Below are 22,529 nucleotides of genomic sequence, written 5' to 3' on the forward strand. Positions count from 1 at the left end.
TTGTAATGTTCGAGCAAAGACGAAAGATGCCGGTTCTGCCCAAGCCTTGCTTGCACGCCGTCCCTCACCTCCATTCACCCCCTCGTTTGTGTTGCAGCCTAATCACCAAACGTATCGCGCTTCTGAACCCGCTCCTCTTCTGCAACCGTCTCTTTTGCAATAGAGCATCAGCCAATTCAGCTCGTCGATTCGTCGCAGCCAAACAATCAGCAGAGATGAGACCCTTTCTTCCGATGGCATTCCGCCTCAGAAATCTTGCACACTCACAAATATGCCTGCAGGTCAGCATTTCCCAGACAGCAATGGCGGCCTGGCAAAGATCCAGTCGGGCTCTGTTGGGATCTGAGCAAACACGGCCTCCTTTTGCTCCGGGTGCAGCGCTAGTCTCGGCTCAAGCGCACGGCATCGAGCTTGCGCCCGAGTCGAACACTTCAGAGGCGACGTGGTGGGATGGGCTTTTGAAAGCGGTGCCGAAGAAGAAAGTGAGCCATAGTCGCAAAGCTATGCGGAGCGCCAACAAGGGTCTCAAAGACAGAACAGGTGAGTCTTTGTGCACGTGCTCGCGCAGACCGACTCGTGTGGGATGGGTGAGAGGGAAAGGCAATTCACAGGGGTGCTTGGCGAGATCGCGTGGCCTGGATGAGGTCTCGAGTAGGTGCACCTTGGAGCATGAGAAATGGTTCGCCATTCATCTGCATCACAAGCGAGACATTGCTAACGGCATCCCACGCTCCTCCGCAGACTTCGTGCACTGCCCCGCTTGCGGCACTCCCAAGCTAGCGCATCACATTTGCAAATCTTGCTACTCTGACATTGCGAGGGAACAGAAAGCTGCCAAGCGTGCTGAAGCGGCAGCGCAGCCGGAAGTGAGGTGACGTGAAACGATTCTTGCAAGCGCCTCGGTCACTCGGGAAGAAGCTGCCGGGTGGTAGGAGCTGTTGCATCCCACAAGAGGTTTCGAAATTGAGGGGCATATGCACTTCAAGCGGCGCGATTGTCACCGTCTACGACTCACACACTACTCCCAGCAATGATATTCGGTCATGTCAAAGCAAGCTTTCACGATTTGATTTGATAGGCCAGTCTGATGATGTGTGAGCAGTATGTGCGGCAGATTGGTCATCAAAAGGCAGGTCATGGATGCCGCGAGCTCGACGTGGGTTTCCACTGGCGGGTCGCACTCGTCAAGAATCACAGCTTAGATTAATTGAAGCTGAGTGTACGAGGATGCATGCATTGCTCACGACAGATCAAGTCCGGAGTGGATCATGACCTGCTTGCTTCATCGTCTGCAGCTGCAACGAGACCACTGCTGTGACTGCTGCTTCGGGGCACGTTGGTGGACAAGAGCTCCGCGCGCAACTCCTCGCCACTTTCAGGAAGATCCTGTCTCAGTGAAGAGGCACCAGAGTCGGATGAGGCATTGCTGCTGCGTCGGCGGCGCCCTACGTCTACGCCCAGCAGTGATGCTGGCTCATTTGTTATGCTAGAGTCAGATACGACAGATGGCTTGGTGGGCTGTTGAGATGAGTCCACAGGCTCGTCGGCAGCCGCAACGGACTGGCCCTCATTTTCGTCATCGTCATCATCCTCGTCCTCCAAGTGTAGCGCAACTGCCTTTCTGAACAGCTCGCCCTCCTCGGACAATTGTCCTTTTGCTCGACCAGTAGTGGGCGAGTGCGCAGCGTCCTCATCCCGCAAGTCTTCGGGTATCTCTTCTCGAGCAGCCTTCACCGAGCTTTCAGTGGACGTGTCAGCGACGCTCGTTGCTGTCTCGGACAATGCACTTGCGCCATCAGACCTGTTGTCAATCGACGACATGGTCAGCTGTGCTTCGTCCTCGTCCTCATCTGAGCCGATAGAGAAGCTTGGTGACGAGAGGCCAGATTCAATGACGGGCATACCAAGATGTTGATCCGAATGTGACGTATGCGACGCTGCTGCTGGAGAGGCGCGATGAGAGACTTCCGAATCAGTAGATCCAGCATCCGACTTGATGTTGATGCGTGGCCCTGCACTTTCTGGCCCCGACTGGTACAGATCAGCAAGCTGCCCTGATACTTGCTCTAGCTCGTCATTCAAGGTCAGCAATTGATCTGCACGGGACAAGTGCATGGGGTCAGTCATGAAATTACAACTTCGATGATGTCGACTCACCAAGCATGCTACCTTCGCCGAGCTCGCTGACAGCGCGAACAACCCTTTTTCTGAGAGACGAGGCTTGCCGGAGCAGATCGCGAACAAAGTCTGCACTTGCTGGCTCTGCAGTCTTCTCGAGCGTCTCCTTCTTACGCTCCTCTTCACCCCTTAACAAGTCCCGCAGCACGTTGCGGCACTCTGTGGCAGCACTGATCAAAGCTGATCCAGCATTCATGGTGGCCTGAGCTTGAGCAGCCTGCGCCTCGGCTGCTTTGGCGGCTTCCATTGCTCGTTGACGCTCGAGCGAAAGCGCAACGACAGAGCGGTGGATTGGCGTGGGTATAGGTCGCTTGATGCCTCGTTTGAGCGCCTTGCGCTGGGCTGCTTCGGTGTTGCGAACGCAGCTCTGCATGATGTCGCGCGAGAGTCTCGCAAAATCTGGCTCGTTGGGAGGTATTGTCACGTCCAGGCAGCGCAAAGTCTTATTCTGCTTGCTTGCGACAGCCAGCGCCATGACACCCGCAATGTCTATCTCAAGGTTTTCCGTCAGATCCAAGTGGATTAAGCTCCTTGACTCTGGCAAATACTCCGCCAATGCGATTGCGCCCTCTGATGAGAGGTCCGTATCGTTGAGGAACAACCTCTTGACGTTGGAGTTTAGCGCGAAGGCTACTCGGAGCTGAGTGATCTACGGACATGTGCACACAGGCACGTCAGATCCGCCATCCTAACGCGCTCTCAGGATCGCCTACTCACACCTTCGGACCCTGGCCCGGCACAGGGGTTGTGGCTCATGTCGAGCGTCTCAAGCGTTGAATTGTACTTGAGCGCATCAGCCACAGCGATGAGTCCGCTCATGTCGATGTTGTTGTCTCCCAGATTAAGGACTCGCAGCGTGCGATTCTTTTTGAGGGCCTGCGCAAGGTATGTGACGCCGCCCTGTTTGGACACGCGCATCATCAGCATATAAGCCGACACTCTTCGGCCCACGCAATTTGCGACATGACTTACTCTGATGTCGTTGCCTTTGAGATCGAGCGTAAGTAGATTACCGACACGGGGCATGTCTGCCAAAATCCTCTTTGCGCGCTTCGCCTGGAACAGAGCAATCGCCTCTTCTTCCGTCTGCGAGGGCGCAGCATTCGCTCGCACTTGAGCTTCGGCTGCCAAACTGAGGGTCCGTTCGATCTCTTTACCAGGCGACAGCAGAGCTGTCGAGACGAGGTCATGAGAGTGCAAACTATTGTCCTCGCTCGCCTCGCCATTGTCAACTAGCGTGCTCGAGGCCGCCTCCCGCAAAGCGGCTGCAGTGTCTTTGTCAGACGAGATGGGCCTCCGTCTGCTTGTCACTCCGCCACCTGGGCTCGAGTCCATCAAGGGCACCTCGGGTAAGCTAGGCGAGTAGCTGCGAGCAGCGCCGCTGCTAGATGCCTGGCTCGATGCAGCCTCGCGACCTCGGTCGTGCGTGCCTGCGGAATCAGCTTCACGGACCAGCTTTGATGACCGAACGGCGTACGGCACGCTCTCACGACCGTCGAGTGCATGTGCAGCAGACGTGTGATGCGCGCCATTTGATGCCGAATTCATCCCCTGCGTAGCAGCGTGCAGCCTCTGATCAAGACTTAGGCCGGTCGATTGTCTACGTTCATGTTGGCCGACGGACGGGGCATACATCGCGCTTTTCACTTCAGGTCGCTGCGAGGAGAGGGTGTCGGGATAGTCTTTGAGCATTAGGGCAAGCGCAACCGCGCCAAGCTGAGCGATCCTGTTACGCCTCAAGCTGAGGTGCCTGAGATCAGAGTACCGTACTGCCGCTGACAAGGCTTCCAGAGAGCTGGTCTTCAGATTGCAATTTTCCAAGCGCAGCGAAATGACCCCTGACACCAGAGTCTCGTCGTCACAGCCGTTTGCAGCGTCGATGCCGCTGCTCTTGTTTTGCCGTTCCCGAAGAAGTTCGGCGTCGGGCATCAAGGGCTGGCCTTCGTCGTCAAACTCGTCGTCGCGCGCCACGATATCGTCCATGCCAGGTCTCTCAGCGTCTGACGCTTTGCCTTCGGGAGCGCTTGCATCCTTCGAGTCTTCGTTGTCACCGCTACCCTTCAAGAGAGGTGTGGATCTGGCGATGGCGCCGGTAATATGCTCCAAGCTCGCCTTGTTGATCGAGTTTTCGCTCAGATCAAGATATCGCAGAGCTCGCGCTCGGCGCATGAAGATGCCGACGAAACGCCAGCCGTGATATTTGATCCTCCTATTGGCAGCCAGTGAAAGGGTTGGAAGGGTACCAGAGACAAGCAGGGCGTGTAGGATGGATTTCAAGCCCTGTCCCGATGCCGACGTAGTAAGCGGGCTGAACGCGTTGCACAGCAGGTCCGAAACTGTATTGTTAGACACTCACATCATCAGTCAAGCCACAATTCTCGAGGACGAGCTTTTGCAGACCGAAATCGATGCTAAGCAAGTCCGAGATCGGCTCTATCGCTGCTCGGTCCAAAGGGACAAAGGACAAGTCCATAGTTCGCAGCGCAGGAGGAGCAGACCTTTGCGCATCCTATGTGTCATCATAGAACACACAGAGCGCCCTCGTATCAGCACATGCTTCTGAACCAAGTAGCCGTCTTCGACTCGCAACTCACCTCGAAGACTGCCCGCATCTTCTTGAGCGGATATTCTTCCCGTGTTCTGCAACAATCTCTGTACAGCTTTTCGAGCTCCGGCACAGCCCAAGCCATCTCCTTCCTCTGCCTCAACCATTCCCTGTGCTCCTTTTCGACGCGTTTGCGAGTAGCGTCCTCATCGCCAGGTGCGATGCTGCCATGTATGGGGTAGGTGATGCGCATTGAGTTGACCCGGAACTGCACCCGCCGCAAGGGCCTCGGACTCGAGGCGGGGGCTGGTAGGGTATTGGTGGGGAGCAGCGAAGCTTCCGAAAAGGCTGATGACGCTGGCGAAGATGTAGTGGTCGGAGAGTTGAGGGCTACACCGCCTCTCTGTGAAGGAGCGCCGGTGTTTGAGCTTGCAAACGGCCGAGATGCAGAGCGAGCTTGTTCATCCACACCCATTCCCGGTGCAGCGACCCCTGCCGCCAGGCCTCCCAACCTTTTGAACACTCCTCCAATGAGGTTTCCAGCCGCTTGAGCTGTGCCCTGTGCTGACCCACTGAGTGCGCTCAGGCTGCTTCCAGCAGGCACTGGAACCTGCACGCCCACTCCCCCTTGAGCCAAGCGCGTATTCAGAGACTGCAGGATATCTCTGCGGAAGGAAAAGGTCTTGGAGGGAGGCGGTGCTGGCTTGAGGATTCCTTTGGGACCGCCAGGAGGCATGCGACGTTTGCGGATGGAAGGTGGCGCGGAGTAGACGTCGTTGATCGCAGTCGAGGGGCCCGCAGTGGGCGCATTCGACCCGTCAAGCAAGTCAGCTTGCTGTGACTGACTGTCGATGGTGATGGTCGGAGCTGCTGGCGCCTGAAGCGAAGCGAGATTCGCAGTCGGATCCTCTGACACGGCCGAGCGAGGTGGCTCGATCTCTGTGCCCACCACCCTGTCATCGGCATGGCCAGATGGCGTCTCAGTGGCGCTGGAAAGATTCGTCTCCGCATCCTCAGCTAACTCGTCCTTGACACCGAGACCGTCTGGCTTGTGGGGTCCAGAATAATCGCCGCCATGACCTGCGGCAGATGTGGCTTCCTCTTCATTTCTGGAGACGGGCTGGTCAGCACCATGTAGGCCTGCAGAGCTCATCTTGAGCCTAGACCAGGTATCATGCAGTCGTTACGATCTGCTCGGAGCCTGAGCCAGGCTGCAGGATCTAGTAAAGTCGTGAATGTCGAGTCTGTCTTGACAGAGTGGTGCGGTCAAAGAGCCATGTAGGCGAGCGTGATGGATAAAAAGCCAGACAGCGACCGATCTCCTGTCGGCTCGGCAAAAGCTCTGCAGGCCGCACTGTGCAAATCCTTGATCTGGAGTGCTGTGTCGTTTTCGTGGGTACCACGCGCGCGCGCTTAATTGTTGTTGTATACTGGAAGATCGCGCGGTGGACCCCCACAGCAGGCGCGGCACGGGTAATTCCTCTGCAATCTTGAATGTTTGTCTGCGCAAACTAACTCGGTGAGATGATGGGCGAGATGATCGCAGCGCGGCTGGGCGGCAAGTGTTGTCGCAGTGTCCGCTGCCTGAATGTGGACCTTAACCTTGCTGTCGCGTTTGGCGGCGATGCGGCGATGCGTCGATTGGAGACTCGAGACTCAGCAGTGACAATTAAGAGTTGCAGGCGCACGACGTCGCACTTTGCTGCGCTCAAAAGCAGTGACGTCGCAATTCGTGATTGATGATGAGCAGTGCCAATCAGTGAATGGTGAAGCCGTGTGTCAAAGAAGCGGCAAGATTTTGGTCGGTCGTAGGGCAAACGCAGCTTCGTCGGACCTTCCCACGATCGCTGCTGCTGCTGCTGCTAGTAGTGCTGCTACTGCGCTCGCTCGCTCGACCCGTGCGTGACGTTTGTGTGAAGCGCGGAAAGCGATGCGTGGGCCAAGAGTCAAGTGACCGCTGCAAACCAGCCAGCCAGGCAGCCCGCCAGGCAGCAGCAGGTGTGCAGCAACCACAACAGCAGCGCACTCGTCGTGACTTCCTGGCACAGCAGCGTGAGTGCTAGATAAGTCTCGCTATATGCAGGGCTTCCGCCCCACAAGCAGGCAGCTCGCGTTGCATCTGCACCGTAGCGCGATCGATCGTGTGAGGCTGTGCTGCTGTCGGAACAGCTTTGTAGGATCAAACATGGAGCGTTCCCCCGTCTTTGCGGTCTGTGGCGCTCGATACTTTCATAAACGATTGCGAAGCCGAAAGCGCTACAAATATCCTCGTGGCTGGCAGACACGAGCACCTGCATCGCAGAACTCTGCACAATGAAGACGTGTGCGTTTCCTCTCGTGGATGAACCCCTCCTCGAGCAAAGAGATCGTGACATGCAACTCGGAAAAGCATTAGGGACACATGACAGAAAGCAGATTCGGAACAATACAGGGGGAATAGCGAATTGTTCCGGCCCGACGGTCAACGTCTCACGTCATCGTCCTTGCTGACCGCACCTTCCTCGCTCGAAACGTCCTCATCCGACAGCGCTGCCACGTCAGACGCTTTGTGGGTAGGCGTACTTCCATCGCCCAGCTCGCCGTTCCATCCATTCGCAAGCAGATACCTGCGCCACCTATCGTCCTCCGAGTCCAAGTCGAATTTGGTCGTGTCGGGAATGAGGAGAGCGGAGAAGAGCACACCGGCAGCTCCGATGCCTGCTGCGATGATAAAGACGTACTTTTTGCCCAGATTGTCTGTCACGGGTTTAAAGACTTCGGTGCCGACCGCAGCGCCAGCTTTGCCGACAGCGGCAGATATGCCTGACAATCGCAAGTATGACGAGACGGGTCAGCTACGCAGGACAGGCAGGACCGGACTACTGTGCACGTTTGCACTCACCGTAAAAGGTGCCTCTCAGAGCAGTCGGGTACGAGTCGGAAGACACGAGACCCAAGCAGGATCCCGGACCAAAGTTGCCAAAGCTGGCAATGAGGGCGTACAGCACGACAAACAGGGCAGGCTTGCTAATGATGCGTTCCCATGCCAGACCGACGGAGAGACCAATGATGATGTACCCGGTGAATCCTACGCACAGCAGCCACTTTGTGCCCAAGGGCTTGACCGCGAACGCGCCAAAGAGTGCGCCGGGCAGAGCAATGGCTCCCAGCAGCAGCTGGTACTCTCCCACGCGTTTCAGCGTAGGATTATCCACCACCGTGCTGATGATGGTTCCGGAAAAGGCGCCATTGCTAAATGCAACGAAGTCGTACAGGAACCACGCTCCACAAGTGCCCAGCAGTCTGGGCCAGTACCGCTTGAGCGCAAGACCGTAGGGAACATTTCGACGAATCGCGCCGACTCGATAAGCTTTGGAATTGAGGATCTTCATGCGAAAGTAGAACACTGGTAAAGGTAGGATGGCGCCAAAGCCGTAGCATAAACGCCAAACGATGTCCAGGTTGCGTTGATCGCCGGGCGTTGTTGTATTGTTGTATCCTGAGGCGGACAAGACGATGAGGAAGTAGGAAACGGCGAGCGGACCACCGAGACTGAGCACAAAGTTGGTGACGAGGATGAAGACGGTGCTGCGCTGCTTGCGTCCGTACCGCTCGTTTGCAGCCTCGCTCGCAGATGTGGAGCTTGCGGCTGAGGAGCGAAGGCGACGTAGGAGAGTGGAGAGGGTGGGTGAGCCGCGCAGACCAGCAAATTTGTTGCACATCTTCCCGGCTACTCACGATACTCTGCACCAACACCGACTCCGAGCGCCCCCCGAGCGACGGTAATCCACCAAAAGAGGGCGCTTGTGCTACCGTGCACGGGACTTGCCGCGGTGGCAAAGATGCCTCCGAGGACGATGAGTGAGGTAGCAATGACGATTGCCGATTTCCTTCCAATGCGATCACAGATAATTCCGACGACGACCTGACCGATGATCGCGCCCACAAGCAGCGAGTTGCTGATACGAGTCGAGGTTGCCGAGTCGAAGACTCTGGAGCCGTAGCGATGCGTGAAGAGAGGGTTGAGCATGGTGGTGACATTGTTGGAGTAACCGTCGCTGATCAGAGCAGCTCCGGAGGCCAGGACGGTGAAGAAATCGGAATTTTTGGCTTTGCGTTGCTCTTTGAGGTCCACGGGCTTGGCTAGCTCCTCGACGTCCTGCTTGTCGGCACTCGTGTCCAAGGCGGCAGACTTGTGTTCCAAGTCGCTCCCCTCATCGATGGCACTGGTTTGCGTAGGTAGCACCGGAGTGACGGCGTCCTCGACGAGCGGGGATGCCTTTCGGGAAGACATTGTGTCGCTTTTTTGAGCTTGGATGGGTCTGGGTGATGCCGATGGTGAGCAGGAAGCCGAAGGACGCTGCGAGTCCTCTAGCTATCAATTCAGAGGGCCATATATGTGTGCACGTACACGCACGCCCACTGATGAAATTGCGTCTGCAAGGCATGACTTCGAACTCCTTGAATGGCACAGCAGCAGCACACGCTTTATCTCTCACCAGGAACGTGAGCAAATGCGTTTCTTGCTGCAAAAGCAAAAGGCAGGCAGAGCAGAGAGGACGTGAGTGGTCTTCCGCCGATGCCGACCGTGAGAGGAGGTCGAGGAGCGAGTCACCAATGCACCGAGAAATCGCGCTAAGGATCTGATGTATACAGCGCTGCATCTGTGCCGCCCCGCTTAATTCTGACCGCCGCTGCATGCACGCTCCTCGAGTCGTGAATCTCCGCGTGCGCCTTCGCCCGCGCGTGCGCTGCCGGACCATCCGCCGAAACTCAATTGAGTTGCGGAGGCGCGGAGTTGTGCTTCAATAATTAAGCCGGCGGCGCGGCGGCGCAGCGATGCTACATCTTTCTCACTCGCGATTGATCACGAAAGCCCTCGACGCTCCTTTCAAGCGCTTGTGATAGCCATTTCCACCTTGCCTAAAGGAGAGGAAGGACATCTTCACAGTCACGACAATTGTCTTAATAAAAAAAAATAAAAAATAAAAATAAAAATAAAAAAAATAAAAAAATCAAAATCTCCACTGCCCTCGGTCCAGCAGCGCAATCGCGTCAAGAGATGCATCAGAACACAGACGAGTATGGTAAGGATGCCGCGTCGGCACAACCACACCCGCGTGATTGAGCACGTTCGCTCAGCGCGCGCGTTGTAGGGCGCGATCGAGCACTTGCCTCGGCCAGGCTCCGTCTGGGCGCACTCACGCTCGTGTGCCACGATTTCCGATTGTGACCTCGTGAATATTCTTCTGTGAGAATGGCGAGAGGAAGTTTAAATTTGCGAGTCCGAAGCGATCTTTTAGGGTGGCCGCGCGGTGCGCAGCGAGGCAACAGTTCTTGCCGAGTATAGGCAGGGAGCGAGGACGCAGGACCCAGGCGCGTCATTTGTACACTTGTAAGCCTGACTCGATCCCTCGATGGCCCTCCAGGCCTCTCTAGGCCTGTCTTGTGTGATCGGTCTGTCGGCATGGGTGAGCCACCTGCGCACGGTGGATCATCAGCACTGGTAGCTTGCACCTTGCTTTGCGAGAGGGCCGAGGCCGCAGGTCACTCGAGCGATGATCACGATTTGACGGAATCTGAATGTGAGTGAGGCACAAGTACAAGTACTGAAGATAGCAAAGTGTAGGCCAAGCTGAAACACGTGCGAAACAAATTGATCAATAGCGTTCGAATCAAGGCGATGAGATGAGTCGCGAGCGCAGGGCTGAGCACGCAGGGTCTCAACGTTCTTGTGGCATCTTCAGCACATGTTGGAGGCGCTAAGAAATGTAAACCTTTCGCGCAGCAGAGAAGAAGAAAGACTGTCCCGTCCTTGGACAGGTGACAATGGAGTCTTTATTCGATGCCGCCATCTCCTCGAGAGCCTGGCCAGCAAAGCATCGATTGTGAAGGAGAGGGGTGACACATGTCAAGTCAGCAGACACACCCAGCCTTAAAATCAAGAGTGACACTCACTCCGCGCGAGTACACGTGACCGTTGGGCAGAGCTAGGGGAGGGTCGTTCTCATCCATCACACGTCCGGAGATGCGGCATACAAGCGTCGAGTTGGTATGATGTGACCAAGGAACCTCTCTGGCGAGCGTTCCGAGCCCAACCGTGTCGCACACTGGGCAGTTCGTATTTCTGCTGTCGTTCGGATCGACAATGATGGATGCCGAAGCCGAAGGCGGTGCAGAGGACGAAACGGACATGCCATCCGTCGAGCTTGAGAGTACAGAGCCGGCTCGAGAAAATGGAGAGGCTTGAAGTGGCTGCAAACCTCCAAGAGAGCCGGAGGAGGGACTGGCATGCAAACCAGCTCCTACACCTGGAGCTGCGCTGACCGAAAGAGCAGGCGCAGAGATACTCGGTGCAGCTCCGAGGTTCAGCGCGCCACTGTCTCCAGCTGTCCTGCCGCCCAGGTGTGGCGGAGGATGAGTGCCGCTACCACTCGAGTTGTTGATACCTGAGGCCTCGTGGCTGTAGCAGGCTGGCAGCTTGAGACTGGACAGTCCGGCACTGAGAGCTATATGCAGCAGAGGTTGAGGCGTCAAGCTATGCAGCTGAAGCGCGCACCGTCGGAAAGAGTCAGAGATGCAAGCCCAGCGATCTTCGCTGTACAAGTCCTGCGAGGCAGTGTGAGGTTATGCAGAAGCACTCATCAGCGTGATGAGACAAACCGCTCCCGTACTTGCAGGAGTGGACTCACGTTATATGCCCATTTGCCTGGCGGCATGGCCAGCAAACCCATAGCTCGTGCCACTTGGGCCAGCATAGCTTCATGAGCAGCGGCGTCGACCAGCATCTCGGCCGCATCGACCGGCTTGTCCTTGTCTCCGGCCGGTCTCGTTGGCGAGCTAGAATACAGTGGCAAAAGATGTTTCTGGGCGTACGTGATCGCATCCTTGAGAGTGCCCGCCTCCCTTGCGCGTGCCAATTCTATGAACTCTTGAAGCCTCAGGTCAAACTCAAGGGTAGACTGCAGATGTCGCGGGGCAGAGTGAGCAAAGGCTGAAGCTCTAGCTCGAACCGCCGGCTCTCACCTTAATCTTTCGCAGCGCGGCTTTGTTCTCCGAGCACCAAGCCAATGCTGCTGCGCAGGTGCGCTTCGTCCCTGAGCCGGGCACAGGTGGAGCCAAAGACTTCTCGATGCTAGCAATTTCGTCGAACAATTCAAGGTCGACCAGCTCCTGTACCAGGCGAAGTAGAGAAGACCGACCACTCGTTGTAGGGTAAGTAATGCTAGCGGCATCTCGAGACCCGCCACTCACCGTTATGTTACGACTCTTTGCCAACGCAGATGCGGCGCCAGAGTAGCCCCTTCGCAGCAGATAGTCAGCCAGCATCCGATCAAGCCTCGTCTTGCTCCACTCTTCGAATTCAGGGGTGGCGGTGCTCTCAATCAAGTGGAGATCCGCCAAATGGTTCAACCGCGCATCTGCCACTCCGAGCGCCGACATTGCCTGCTCGCCTATTGGAGAGAGCTTTGAAAGGTAGAGGCCGGAGATGCGTAGAGCGAGGTATTAGGGAAGCCTTACGTGACGGGCAATGTTCAGAGCTCACCTTGCGTTTGAGGCCGCGCAGACGACCGATCATCACATCGAGTGCACGGTGTACCTCTGAGTCTGGTTTGTTCGGCACCGCTGTTGCTGCAGACGGTTGAGGCTGATGCGTCGCCAGGAGTAGAGAATCGTCAACGCTCACAGCGTCCGCAGATAAAGCAGCGGATGAAAGAGGCGGAGCCTGTGATTGTGAAGAACCAGAAGCGCTGCTCGGCGTCGCTGCTCCCGAGCCGGCGTTGACAGCCGCACTGGCACCAGGCGAGGGGATGCTCAGGCTGCTACTGCTACCTGCGTTGCTGCTAGAGCCGGCCAAGGTGAGGGCTGCTCTGCGCTTGGCAAGGGCAGCTTCAGCGATGGCGAGTTTGGAAGCGGGAGTGCTGGAGGCAGTTTTGCTCTTGCTACCGCTCGACTTTTGCGGACTCTTGGAGGATGAGGCGCCCGATGTTCGAGCAGCGCTGCTTGGACCGGTGGATGCGCCGATGTCCGAAAGCAGCGAAGCGCAATACGCCATGTCTCGATCCACCAAGCGTTGGTGCGTGCGCAGTTGACGACGCAGAGACTCGTGAGGTAGTCTGGCAAATGGTTGCTCGAGGAGCAGGATGCCATCCAAATTGGGTTTGCTGCTGGACGCCATCGTGCTACGTAGGCGTGCGGCAAGGTGGAAAAAGGTCCGAGAGTCGAGGAGCGATGCTGTTGCTACGAGCGTCTATGGGTTATGGGTTGGAGACTCCCCTTGCAGTTGTCACAGTCTGTGTGTATGCGTGTCCGCGCACTTTGCTGTAGTGACCATCCAGAGAGGTGCTAGTCTATAGAGGCGCGCCGATCACAATCGTGGATGTGGAGGGGCGTAGGATGGCATGATGAGGGTGAGTGGGTGAATGCTATCCCCACGCAGGTATATCAGCGACCTCGACCACGGATCCCTCCAGCTCATCAAGACACACTTGTGACTTGTGACTGCATGCAGGCATGCATACATCGTCTGGGAGACCTCCTTGCTGATGCTGATGTGTTATCGCGTGTACAGAATCCTGTCCGCCGGCCATGCTTGGTTGCTTGGGGCTCAAGAATCATCGAGATGCGCCGCGCATAAATCTCAATTTGAATTTTGAATGATTGTTACTTTAGGTACCGTACCGGTACTCATGACTTAGCCAGATCCAAACCTCATCGTACAAACGCCGGAGCGCTGTCCGCGGGTCCCCTATGCCGCTAAATAATCAACAATATGTAACGTAAATTTTCACGTGATACTCTTGACTCAAGACACTCGATTCAGGGCTTGCGTGTTCGATCGTGCTTGATTCATAAGCGTCAGCAGCAGTCGTGAGTCACAGTCACGAGTCTTGAGTCTGATGAGAGTATATCAAATCACCAGATTTCAAGGGTATTCACTCTTGACTCATGATTCGCAAACGCAGCAGGGGTGACTGATTGGCTGACTCTTCACTTGCAATACCGACTCAAAGCACCTGTACCAGCACTCCGCGACTGATCTCGACTCTTTCGCACACTGCAAAGCGTCATTCGTGCAGTTCGAAGCAATCGATTCAAGCGAGTGCTAAAAGCGACCGGCGGAGTGGTCAAGTGGGCAAAGCCGAGTAGATGCTGCGACGTCTGGTCTTCACCATCACAGCTTCCGGCAACCAAGTGCTCAGTAAAAAGCTTCAAGGTTCGCACTCGTACGCGACATCGGCTGCTCAATCAAGTGCATCGAGACGCTGCGCTGGCCCCTCCTTTCGCCGATCTCGCCTAGCGTTGGCTTCCACCAGCTGCGTGGGACTTCTCTCTGCAGCAATAGCTTGGAGATCACAGACCAAGACTAATCCTTGGGCCGGTCGATCCTTTGCCACCATGGCGCCCAGTGCCACTCCCGATCGCAGCTTTGTGACAAACGGGGATCATGCAAGGCATGGCAACTTCGATCTTGTCAGGAGGGTGGAGCTAGAGTACGCGCCGGGCATGAGCATGGAGAAGTGGCAGAGCAGAAAGACTGGATTTACAGTGTACTGGGCGGATTTCGAAAGTGAGCGTGGCACAGTCAGCGACCGTCCGCGGAGGTGACTCGAGCCTCGCAGCAGTGCCATTTGCGCGAGACGAGCTTTCAGTCCCCCGCTGAAATCTCCCTTGCCTCCTCATCAGGCCCGCTGCTGAATAGCTACGCCACGATCGCCTCGGAGATCTTCCAAGATAGCGGCGTGCCGCACACTCTCGAGCACTTGATCTTCCTTGGATCCAAGCAGTACCCATACAAGGGCGTGCTGGACTCTTTGGCCAACAGAGCCTTCGCTTCCGGCACCAACGCGTGGACCGCCAACGATCACACGGCATATACGCTCACCACGGCGGGGTCCGATGGATTCCTCAGGATGCTCGACGTCTATCTGGATCATACCTTCTTTCCTACTCTGACTCAGTCTGGGTTCGTCACCGAGGTGTATCACGTCAATGGAAAAGGAGAGGATGCCGGCGTTGTTTTCAGCGAGATGCAAGGGTGAGTGGGGGAATTGCCGTAAGTCACTCAGCCGGCAGCATCTCCTTACACAGCCGCTGCCAATACCATAACAAAAAAGTCGCGAGAATACCGCTGGAGACTTGATGGAACTCAAAATGCAGCGAATGCTGTACCCTCCCACCTCGGCTTATCGCTCCGAGACTGGCGGGCTCATGTCGGCCTTGCGTGTGCTTAGTATAGACGACATCCGAGAGTATCACCAAAAATACTACACACCGCACAACATGGCCCTGGTTGTGTGCGGGCCATTGGAGAGAGCAGCGCTTTTGGACTCACTCGCGCCCGTAGAGAAGCGACTAGAGGACGCGGGACTCGGGCATGGTGTCGCCGGACCGCCCGGCTGGAAGCGTCCATTCGTGGAAACCCCGAGCAAGATTCCTCCGACCATCGATGGCTCGCAGACGCTTCCTGGTCTCGACCCGGCGGATCCTGATCCGACTCAAGATAAGCTGAGAAGGCGTGCCTTTGTCGCTTTTCCAGAAAAGGATGAGAGCGTCGGCGAAGTGGCCATCACGTGGGTTGGCCCAGAGTATAGTGACTTCCAAACCACCGAAGCGCTGAGCGTCTTAAGTGAGTCACAGAAGCTAAGCTCTTCGCGTGCGAGAGAGCTGACATTGTATGTGTCTCGTTTGACAGGCACTTATCTCATTGATTCTGCGGTTTCGCCGGTTCAACAAGCATTCGTCGAGCGTGACGATCCGCTCTGTACGGACGTCTTCATCCAGAGCGAAGATCGCGCGGGCAAGACGACCATCACTGCCTACTTCTCATCCGTACCTACCGCGTCATTAGATGCAGTCGATGCGGACTCGCTGATCCCCCTGCTCAAAAAGATTGCTAGCGAAGGCTTCGACATGGAGCGCATGGCAATGGTGATCAAGCGCGATCGTCAGAAATTGCTTGCAAGCTTGGAAAGTAAGCCTGCTGATTCATTTGGTAAGTAGGATGCAGCGATCACTCGTCTCAAGAGCTCTCGAGCTGACACAGAACGGGCATCGGCAACAGCGGACGTCATCATCGCCGATATGCTTTACGGCAAACCTGACGGGTCCGATCTGAAAGCCGCCGTCGACGATATGACGCGATTCGACGCATTACAAAGTTGGACGTCTGATCAGGTGAGTGTCAGCCATCGAATGCGCCCTGCCCTTGGCGTGGCCGATTATTCATGCTCTTTCTTTTTCCAGTGGGCCGCACTGTTGCGAACATGGTTCATCGACAACCCTCGAAATGTCGTCATTGGCAAGCCTTCGAAAGAGCTCGTAGCCAAGCTCAAGGCGGATACAAAGGCGCTGGAAGAGACACGCAAACGCCAGCTCGGCCCTGCAGGATTGAAGCATTTGGAAGATGTTCTGGAAGGGGCCAAGGCTGAGAACGACCGCGATATTCCTCCAGAGATGCTCACGTCATTCAAGGTGCCAAATGTCGACAGTATCAAGTGGATCACAGTGGGAACTGGCATCAACGAGGTGGCGGCATCAAAGCTGATCACGGCGTCTGCTCCCCGCGATCCGAGCTCTCGCACCATCGACAGCCAGGTGCAACAGCACATCGAGAATGACGCTAGTCCACTCCCTTTCTTCGTTCAGTGGGATCACGTCAAGAGTGCATTCGCCACCGTCACTCTCCTGTTCAACACGAAACACATTCCTTCACATCTACGAGGCCACCTCAATCTATACCTCTCTGCCTTTTTCTCTCTGCCTGTGACCCGAGCAGATGGCACCAAGTTGCCTTATGAAGCAGTAGTCAAGGGCCTGGACGAGGACACGCTCGGTTACGAGATGGGCCTGGGAGCAGGTTCAGGATTTGCAGAGCTCCTGACGATCGAGCTCAAGGTGGAGAGCAAGAACTACGCGAAAGCGATCGCATGGTTGCGGGATTTGATATGGGGTGCAGAATTGTCCGTGGAGCGTCTACGCGTTACGGCTGCCAAACTTCTGCAGTCTCTGCCGGAGCAGAAACGGGATGGACGTGCCATCTCGTGGGCATTGTCAAGGTCTCTTACCCACTCCAGGGACCTTTCGACCAATGTGGCCAACTCAGTTCTGAGCAGCCTGGATACGATCCCTGCACTTGCTGAGCGACTAGGCGCTGTCGAAGGCAAGCCATCCGAGCCACAGAGCGTCGTGCAAGAGCTTGATGAGGTTCGACAGGCGCTGTTCCGACCAGAACTGATGCGAGCAAGGTGAGCCCCACTTTTGTCCCGAAGGCGAAGTTACCCACCTCACGCTTACGCTCATTGCTGCCACCATTAGTGTTGCCGGGGATGTGCTCGGACAAGCCCACCCGCGCAAAGATTGGCTCGACCACTTCGCTACTGGTCAGAGCTGGCCACCGAACCCCACTGAGCCAGTGACATGGGCGCATGAAATCCTAACCGAGATTGGCAAAAAGCCCCAACGCAAGGTGAGTAGCTAGGCGAACCGAACCTGTTCGTGCTATTCGACTATCGATCACTGAACTCTTTGGCTTGTTCTAGGGTATTCTGTGCGCAATGCCTACGATCGAAAGCTCATACGCTGTTTTCACGGCCAAAGGCCTCCATGGCTTTCAGCAAGCGGATTCTGCTGCCATGACGGTGACCCTGGGAGTCTTGAACGCAATGGAGTCTTACTTGTGGCGCTTTATTCGCGGCGCCGGCCTGGCATACGGTGCTTCTATCCGAAACGACGCCGAAGCCGGCCATATCACCTTTTCGCTGTACCGCAGCCCGGATTCGGCAAAGGCATTCTTGGAAGCCAAGAAAGTCATTACTGCGCTTGCGGAAGGCACAATGGCGATCGACGCGACCACTCTGGAGAGCGCCAAGAGCTCTCTGCATTTCTCTGTGGCTGACTCCGAAGGCACAGTGAGCCAAGCAGCTACTCAGAGTTTTGTCGATGCTGTGCTCAAAGGCACGGGCAAAGGCAGAGGCCGACGATTATTGCAAGACATTGAAAATGTTGGTCTTGCGGACATCAAGCGTATTCTCTCGCAGTACGTCCTGCCCCTCTTCGATCCGGAAACGTCCATCTGCGCAATCGCCGCCTCACCGTCGCGCGCTGCGGAGATGGAAGAGCAACTCAGCAAGTTGGGTTATGAAATGGAAAGGAGAGATCTTGGTGGCGAGGATGACGATCTGAGCGGATCGGATGGTGATGAAGACGACAGCATGGATAGCGAGGACAGCGACGAAACCGACGCAAGCGAGGACGCTGGTCGAGGCAAACTTTGACTTTATTGCTTCTGCTTTTGTTGGTCGCAATGGCGGCCTTACTCGTATAGGTACAGCACAGCAGTCAAATTATGACCTCGAAGCGAATGCATGCTCATCGCGCCCCTCGTGAGCGGTGAAACATAGCCAAGTGCAGCGCTGGCAAGAGATATCAAGTGCTTCATGCTTGCACTGACTGCTCCTTCTGAATGTTCCGGATACGCGAGCACACATTCTCGAGCGCCGTTGCGGTCCGAGCGATTTGGGAGTCCCAACGTCTGGCCCATATAGTGGCAGGGTCGTCCTGTTCGTCCGCTGCGCTGAGACCGGCGCTGTTGGTGGCTCCTTCGCCGTTTGCGGTGCCCTTGCTATCACCAGCAGAGCCTCCCAGTCCGCCTGCCGTGCCGGCCTCCTCCACGCTCGATCGTCCAGTGTCCAAGAAGGTAAGAATGCCGTCGCACTGGTCGATTTCGGCTCGCAGCCTGGATTGAGCGATCATGCGTCGGACCATAGTCTCAGCGCCTGAGCGTGGCAAGTTGGATCAGCACAGCTCATATCTATCCGCAAGGCAGGATTCCTACTGCTCACCGACGGAAGACAGATCCAATAAGGCGCCCAGACCGGCGATTGTAATGTTGCTGTAAATACGCGAGGCCGCAATGATATTGTGCTCAATCATTGCGCGATCCAAGACCGTGCTCGGGCCTGTTCTGGTGCTAGGGTTCAGCTGAGCGCCCTCGCTCATCTCGACGTCGCCCTCTGCTGATACGGATGCAACAGCAGCTTCGTTTGAAGTGGGAGGCAATGCCGCTCGTTGGTGCTGCCAAATCAATGCACATGGTCAGCAATGACACCAGCTCATCATCCTTGCAAGGCCACGACTCACTGGAGCCAAGAGCTTTGCAAAGGTTTCGATCTCGGCGGGGCGTACAATTTGATCTAAAAAGACTCTCGAAAGGATTGTGTGCTGTTCGAGCGAAGCTGAGCGCTCATCGCGCATGAGCGTAGCCAAGATGCGAGACCTCTGAGGGCCTGCTGGGGAGAGGATGGAAGCGGTGACGGCTGCAGAGCTGAGGTCGTACAACAGGCAAGCACTTGTCGTCAGGTACGGTCTGGCCCGCATACCAGACAAGCACACTCACAGCATTTTCTCGCGCTCGCTTTCTGGAATGTCGGTGATGTACGACAAGTCGTGAAAGCGCGTCGCAGCATCCAAAAAGCGTCTTTGGGCATCGTAGATGCGAGCTTGGCAGAATTTGTACATCAGTCCGAGCTGCTTGCCCTCCTGCAAAGCCTCTGCACTGGTCTGGGGCACCTCGCTCTCTGTGCCTGGTAGAGCGGGGACCGCGCCAGGCACATTGTGAACGATCAGACTGGCGCGTTTGAGGGATACATCCGCAGCTACCGAGTCGTCGGACTCTAGCAGTAGGCGGACGATGCGGATGAGGATGCGAAGCTTGACCAGATCCGAAACACTTCGATGTCCGGAATCCAGAGGAATGCCTTGCAGCACGCCCGCTGCTTCTGCCCACTCTTCGTCATTCTCGAGCAGGTCAGCAAGGTGTAATCTGAGCGAAGATGTCTGGCCATCACCATGCCGCATCGTAGCGCATGAGCTTCAACTTTGGTGCAACGACTTGACAGCTGGGCAAAATCCTGAGCGAGACTACGCACCTGCTCCTCGAAGCTCAATACTCGTGCCGTGACCTTTTCCAATGCCATCTCGAGGATTTCTCTGCGCGTGTCGGATTCCCAAACTGCTGGCCAGGCGGCTTGCGAGGCGTCATCAGGTGCTTCGCTAGGATTGCGGGCGAGCGGACCAGCCAGCGCCTCATCAAAAGCAGTCAATGCTTGTCGACCGACCACCAAGCCACCGCCTGTAGAGTTTGCATCGCTGAATACCGCAGCATCGAGGTAGTTGGATAGTCGAGCTTTGAGCTGTTCTGCTGGCAAGTCCTTGCGTGGAGCGGTCAACAAGGAGTGGAGCACTTCGCTGTATGCTCCGATTCTAGACGATGTGGGCTGCGAAGCGATGCTGGACAGTCGGTCGCTCAGCTCTGACTCTGAGGTGGCCATGATTGAAGCTGTGAGCACGAAAGATGGCTGCGGACGGAAGAGGTTGATTTGTAAGGGGCGTTCAGGAGCCAAGGCCGGATGCAGGTTCAATGGAAGTCGATGCACGCTCTGTCGAAGCGAATTGATGGTGCGCAGTCGTGAGTGGCAGGGTGTGAAGAGGCGCGATGTGGTCAAATACAAGGCCACACGATGGCGCGGACCCCTCATTCACGATTTCTGATCATCCACACAAGCTGCGTGTATGTGCTGTGCAAGGCGAGTTGTGAGTTGCGCGAACGCATATATTCGTGATTCACGATTCACGATTCATCACGATTCAAGGTGGCCCAAGCGCGCCGCGGGTCGCGCGCACCAGCAGCCAGTCATCACGCATCCAAGCAGCAGCGTGGTCACGAGTCTGCGCGATTCTTTCAGAAAGCTGCTGCAGGCATATGATTCAAGATTCACATTCACGATTAAATATCCGTGTCTATATATTCGCGATGGCGATTTCCATCCGCGCTGGACAAATCCCCTGCCAGCCCTCCTTCACGCACGCACGCACGCCTCACTCACCCTTCGCGCTTCTTCACCTCAACTTTCGGCAATTCCGACCAGAGGCTGCCATGCAAAAGGGAGGGAAGGGAGAGGCAGAGCTGCACGAGGTTGTCGATAGGTCAGCGAGAACCTGAAATGCCGCCATTGATGCTGACAGACCGGAGCACAATAGTCGCGCAACAGCGCAGACTGGCAACCCGCTCTTTTGGCACATGGGCACTAGAGTATCCCTTCGGAAAGCGGGACGCCTACTCGAGCGTTCAGCATCACTCAGGCATCGTCTCTTGTTCGCCGAAGACCACGCAGGCAGAAAAGCTCGCATGAGCTGGGTCGACGCTGCTACGCGCTCCAACGCAGCGCAAGGCAACGCGGAACATATGCTATGTATTGACAAGTCCATGCGGTTACCGTTGAAGGATTGCGAGCTGCTCATGCGTAGAACAAGACTTCCCAGTCATAGACATCGACGCCGCGTCTCTTGGGCGGTACGGTCTGGTTGGGACCCAGAGGGATAATGCCGTCCTTTTGAGCCTGCTGGTGGTCCAAAGGGTAGATGTGGTGCACTTCGGAAGGCGGATCGTTGTTCAGGTTGGTATCGTGGACAATGTTGCCATCCTTGTCTTTCATTTCAGCAGTGGCATGGTTTGCAGTGTCGGTTTTGGATGTGTGGAACTATTGGCAGGGGAGGGGAAAGAGGCAGCAAAGATGAAAGGGATCAGCTACTTCGTGCTCGCCGCGCTTCAGCATCCAATTAAATTTGAGCGTCGTCCAACTCACTCGGTCCGTCAAGTGGGCCGAAGCCACGTTGGGATAGTGGTCAGCAACATGTTGGTCGAGCGCGGGCTGAATGTCATCGGCCTGTAGAAAGAGGGAGGTGCGGCATGAGCATCGCGACTCGCGACTGCATGCTGGCAGCGACGTCAAAACCCGATCGAAGCAGCCGACAAATCGACTCACGGCAGCCTTTGCATCTTTGCCCTTTTTGCCGTCAAACTTGAAGTTGTTCGGGTCGTGCGTGGTGGGAACAGCGCCGCCTGCTGGCGTAAAGGTAGGGCGAGTCTTGCCAACGCGCGCCTCCAACATTGGATGTTCGTTCAGGTCTGACAGTCCTGCAACAGCGTCTGAGGGCACTGGAGCGGCAGAGACGGCAGCACTGGCTGCGAGAGCGGCCGCGGAAGCAGCAACGAGGGCCAGCTTGAAATGCATTTTTGGGGCGGCGAGATGGAGCTTGAATTAAGGACGATGTGAGGTCGGCAGTGCGGTGCTGGGCGAGGTGACGATGCGAGAGCAGCGAACAGACAAAAAGTGTTGTTTTGCAAAGAGAAAAGGCGAGAGATAAAAGGCGAACGAACAGACCAGCTGTCCAGATCGAGAAGAAGGCAAAAAGAAAAGCGCACGAGAGCTTGAAGATGGTTTTTTGAGCTTGGAAGAGAGGAGGGGGCAAAAATCTTCACAGCAGCAGCTGCTTCTTATCCCTTTTGCGAGACATGAACTTTACCAACGCGAACGACACTGTCAGCGTCATTCATCCAGCATGTAAGTCAAAATTTGTGCGGTGCTGTGCTTGACTTACGACGACTTTGCGCGAAAGGCATCGCCAAGCTAGCTACGACCGCACTAGGTAGGCCGTTCGCATCTGCAGGAACCATGGCGTAGCGTGCAATGCGCCCCGACTTGACCCACAAGAGCTCGCGGATCGCGTCAGGGCTGTCAGAAAGGACACTTGCGGACTACATGATTGCTGAGCAGTCAAGGGACGAGCGAGGCGATCAAGACTGCACGCACACCTTGCATTGATGGCCAGCACGCGCTCAAGAAGCCATGCAAATATAGTCGCGAGTGAGCTGGTGTCGTTGGTATGGCCGGCTGCTGTTGTATGGCTGCATGGTCGCGTGGTTGCCCACGCATGCTGCTGCTGCTGCGTGATTGCCCCCCCCCCCCCCCCCCCCCCCCCCCCC

The 22,529-nt window shown here is 56.2% G+C and overlaps 8 protein-coding genes across 8 annotated transcripts; 2 read left to right on the forward strand and 6 right to left on the reverse strand.

Annotated features, from left to right (window-relative positions):
- The first annotated feature begins 60 nt into the window (after window positions 1-60).
- Window positions 61-1,057, forward strand: IE81DRAFT_320391 (hypothetical protein). Its single transcript, XM_025513015.1, has 2 exons — window positions 61-540; window positions 742-1,057. Exons 1-2 carry the CDS (start codon window positions 303-305, stop codon window positions 873-875), a joined length of 372 nt encoding a protein of 123 aa, XP_025372370.1. The 5' UTR covers window positions 61-302; the 3' UTR covers window positions 876-1,057.
- Window positions 1,058-1,266: 209 nt separating this feature from the next.
- On the reverse strand, window positions 1,267-5,876 carry IE81DRAFT_344904 (RNI-like protein; the record flags this gene model as incomplete). Its single annotated transcript, XM_025515859.1, has 6 exons — window positions 1,267-2,096; window positions 2,158-2,827; window positions 2,896-3,078; window positions 3,151-4,458; window positions 4,535-4,687; window positions 4,773-5,876. The coding sequence occupies 6 exons, from the start codon at window positions 5,874-5,876 to the stop codon at window positions 1,267-1,269; spliced, it is 4,248 nt and encodes a 1,415-aa protein (XP_025372371.1).
- Window positions 5,877-6,921: 1,045 nt separating this feature from the next.
- IE81DRAFT_320394 (MFS general substrate transporter) lies at window positions 6,922-9,144 on the reverse strand. Its single transcript, XM_025513016.1, has 3 exons — window positions 8,441-9,144; window positions 7,605-8,351; window positions 6,922-7,525 (listed from the first exon to the last, which is right to left on the reverse strand). The coding sequence occupies exons 1-3, from the start codon at window positions 8,994-8,996 to the stop codon at window positions 7,185-7,187; spliced, it is 1,644 nt and encodes a 547-aa protein (XP_025372372.1). The 5' UTR covers window positions 8,997-9,144; the 3' UTR covers window positions 6,922-7,184.
- Window positions 9,145-10,272: 1,128 nt separating this feature from the next.
- IE81DRAFT_320395 (hypothetical protein) lies at window positions 10,273-13,282 on the reverse strand. Its single transcript, XM_025513017.1, has 6 exons — window positions 12,249-13,282; window positions 11,957-12,169; window positions 11,729-11,875; window positions 11,395-11,664; window positions 10,661-11,311; window positions 10,273-10,569 (listed from the first exon to the last, which is right to left on the reverse strand). The coding sequence occupies exons 1-6, from the start codon at window positions 12,879-12,881 to the stop codon at window positions 10,465-10,467; spliced, it is 2,019 nt and encodes a 672-aa protein (XP_025372373.1). The 5' UTR covers window positions 12,882-13,282; the 3' UTR covers window positions 10,273-10,464.
- An 819-nt stretch (window positions 13,283-14,101) lies between these two features.
- Window positions 14,102-17,979, forward strand: IE81DRAFT_333388 (hypothetical protein; the record flags this gene model as incomplete). The annotated part of the gene is made up of 8 exons (XM_025515369.1): window positions 14,102-14,273; window positions 14,390-14,741; window positions 14,821-15,332; window positions 15,399-15,698; window positions 15,768-15,880; window positions 15,950-16,950; window positions 17,021-17,171; window positions 17,245-17,979. The coding sequence occupies 8 exons, from the start codon at window positions 14,102-14,104 to the stop codon at window positions 17,977-17,979; spliced, it is 3,336 nt and encodes a 1,111-aa protein (XP_025372374.1).
- On the reverse strand, window positions 17,754-20,299 carry IE81DRAFT_320398 (hypothetical protein). The gene is made up of 5 exons (XM_025513018.1): window positions 19,633-20,299; window positions 19,101-19,540; window positions 18,845-19,028; window positions 18,547-18,778; window positions 17,754-18,480 (listed from the first exon to the last, which is right to left on the reverse strand). The coding sequence occupies exons 1-5, from the start codon at window positions 20,239-20,241 to the stop codon at window positions 18,140-18,142; spliced, it is 1,806 nt and encodes a 601-aa protein (XP_025372375.1). The 5' UTR covers window positions 20,242-20,299; the 3' UTR covers window positions 17,754-18,139.
- A 198-nt stretch (window positions 20,300-20,497) lies between these two features.
- IE81DRAFT_208452 (hypothetical protein) lies at window positions 20,498-21,123 on the reverse strand. The gene has a single exon (XM_025510951.1). The coding sequence runs from the start codon at window positions 21,002-21,004 to the stop codon at window positions 20,603-20,605; it is 402 nt and encodes a 133-aa protein (XP_025372376.1). The 5' UTR covers window positions 21,005-21,123; the 3' UTR covers window positions 20,498-20,602.
- Window positions 21,124-22,082, reverse strand: IE81DRAFT_208451 (hypothetical protein). The gene has a single exon (XM_025510950.1). It carries the CDS (start codon window positions 21,775-21,777, stop codon window positions 21,244-21,246), a length of 534 nt encoding a protein of 177 aa, XP_025372377.1. The 5' UTR covers window positions 21,778-22,082; the 3' UTR covers window positions 21,124-21,243.
- Window positions 22,083-22,529: the final 447 nt, after the last annotated feature.

The sequence above is a fragment of the Ceraceosorus guamensis genome, assembly GCF_003144195.1.
Source record: "Ceraceosorus guamensis strain MCA 4658 unplaced genomic scaffold IE81scaffold_6, whole genome shotgun sequence".
In the NCBI taxonomy this organism is placed as follows: domain Eukaryota; kingdom Fungi; phylum Basidiomycota; class Exobasidiomycetes; order Ceraceosorales; family Ceraceosoraceae; genus Ceraceosorus; species Ceraceosorus guamensis.

Excerpts from the sequence above, each read along its gene's own strand:
- IE81DRAFT_320398 (XM_025513018.1), bottom strand. The coding sequence starts at position 20,241 with ATGAGGGGTCCGCGCCATCGTGTGGCCTTGTATTTGACCACATCGCGC. Across the intron at positions 19,541-19,632 it reads TATTGAGCTTCGAGGAGCAG|ACATCTTCGCTCAGATTACA; the intron begins GTGCGTAGTCTC and ends GGTGATGGCCAG. Across the intron at positions 18,481-18,546 it reads ATTGGATCTGTCTTCCGTCG|GCGCTGAGACTATGGTCCGA; the intron begins GTGAGCAGTAGG and ends TGCCACGCTCAG.
- IE81DRAFT_320395 (XM_025513017.1), bottom strand. The coding sequence starts at position 12,881 with ATGGCGTCCAGCAGCAAACCCAATTTGGATGGCATCCTGCTCCTCGAG. Across the intron at positions 12,170-12,248 it reads TGCGCGGCCTCAAACGCAAG|CTCTCTCCAATAGGCGAGCA; the intron begins GTGAGCTCTGAA and ends TACCTTTCAAAG. Across the intron at positions 11,665-11,728 it reads CCGCGCTGCGAAAGATTAAG|TCTACCCTTGAGTTTGACCT; the intron begins GTGAGAGCCGGC and ends CGACATCTGCAG.
- IE81DRAFT_320391 (XM_025513015.1), top strand. The coding sequence starts at position 303 with ATGGCGGCCTGGCAAAGATCCAGTCGGGCTCTGTTGGGATCTGAGCAA. Across the intron at positions 541-741 it reads GGGTCTCAAAGACAGAACAG|ACTTCGTGCACTGCCCCGCT; the intron begins GTGAGTCTTTGT and ends GCTCCTCCGCAG.
- IE81DRAFT_208451 (XM_025510950.1), bottom strand. The coding sequence starts at position 21,777 with ATGCATTTCAAGCTGGCCCTCGTTGCTGCTTCCGCGGCCGCTCTCGCA.
- IE81DRAFT_208452 (XM_025510951.1), bottom strand. The coding sequence starts at position 21,004 with ATGAGCAGCTCGCAATCCTTCAACGGTAACCGCATGGACTTGTCAATA.
- IE81DRAFT_320394 (XM_025513016.1), bottom strand. The coding sequence starts at position 8,996 with ATGTCTTCCCGAAAGGCATCCCCGCTCGTCGAGGACGCCGTCACTCCG. Across the intron at positions 8,352-8,440 it reads CGGTGTTGGTGCAGAGTATC|CCGCAAGCTCCACATCTGCG; the intron begins GTGAGTAGCCGG and ends TTCGCTCCTCAG. Across the intron at positions 7,526-7,604 it reads TCTGAGAGGCACCTTTTACG|GCATATCTGCCGCTGTCGGC; the intron begins GTGAGTGCAAAC and ends TGCGATTGTCAG.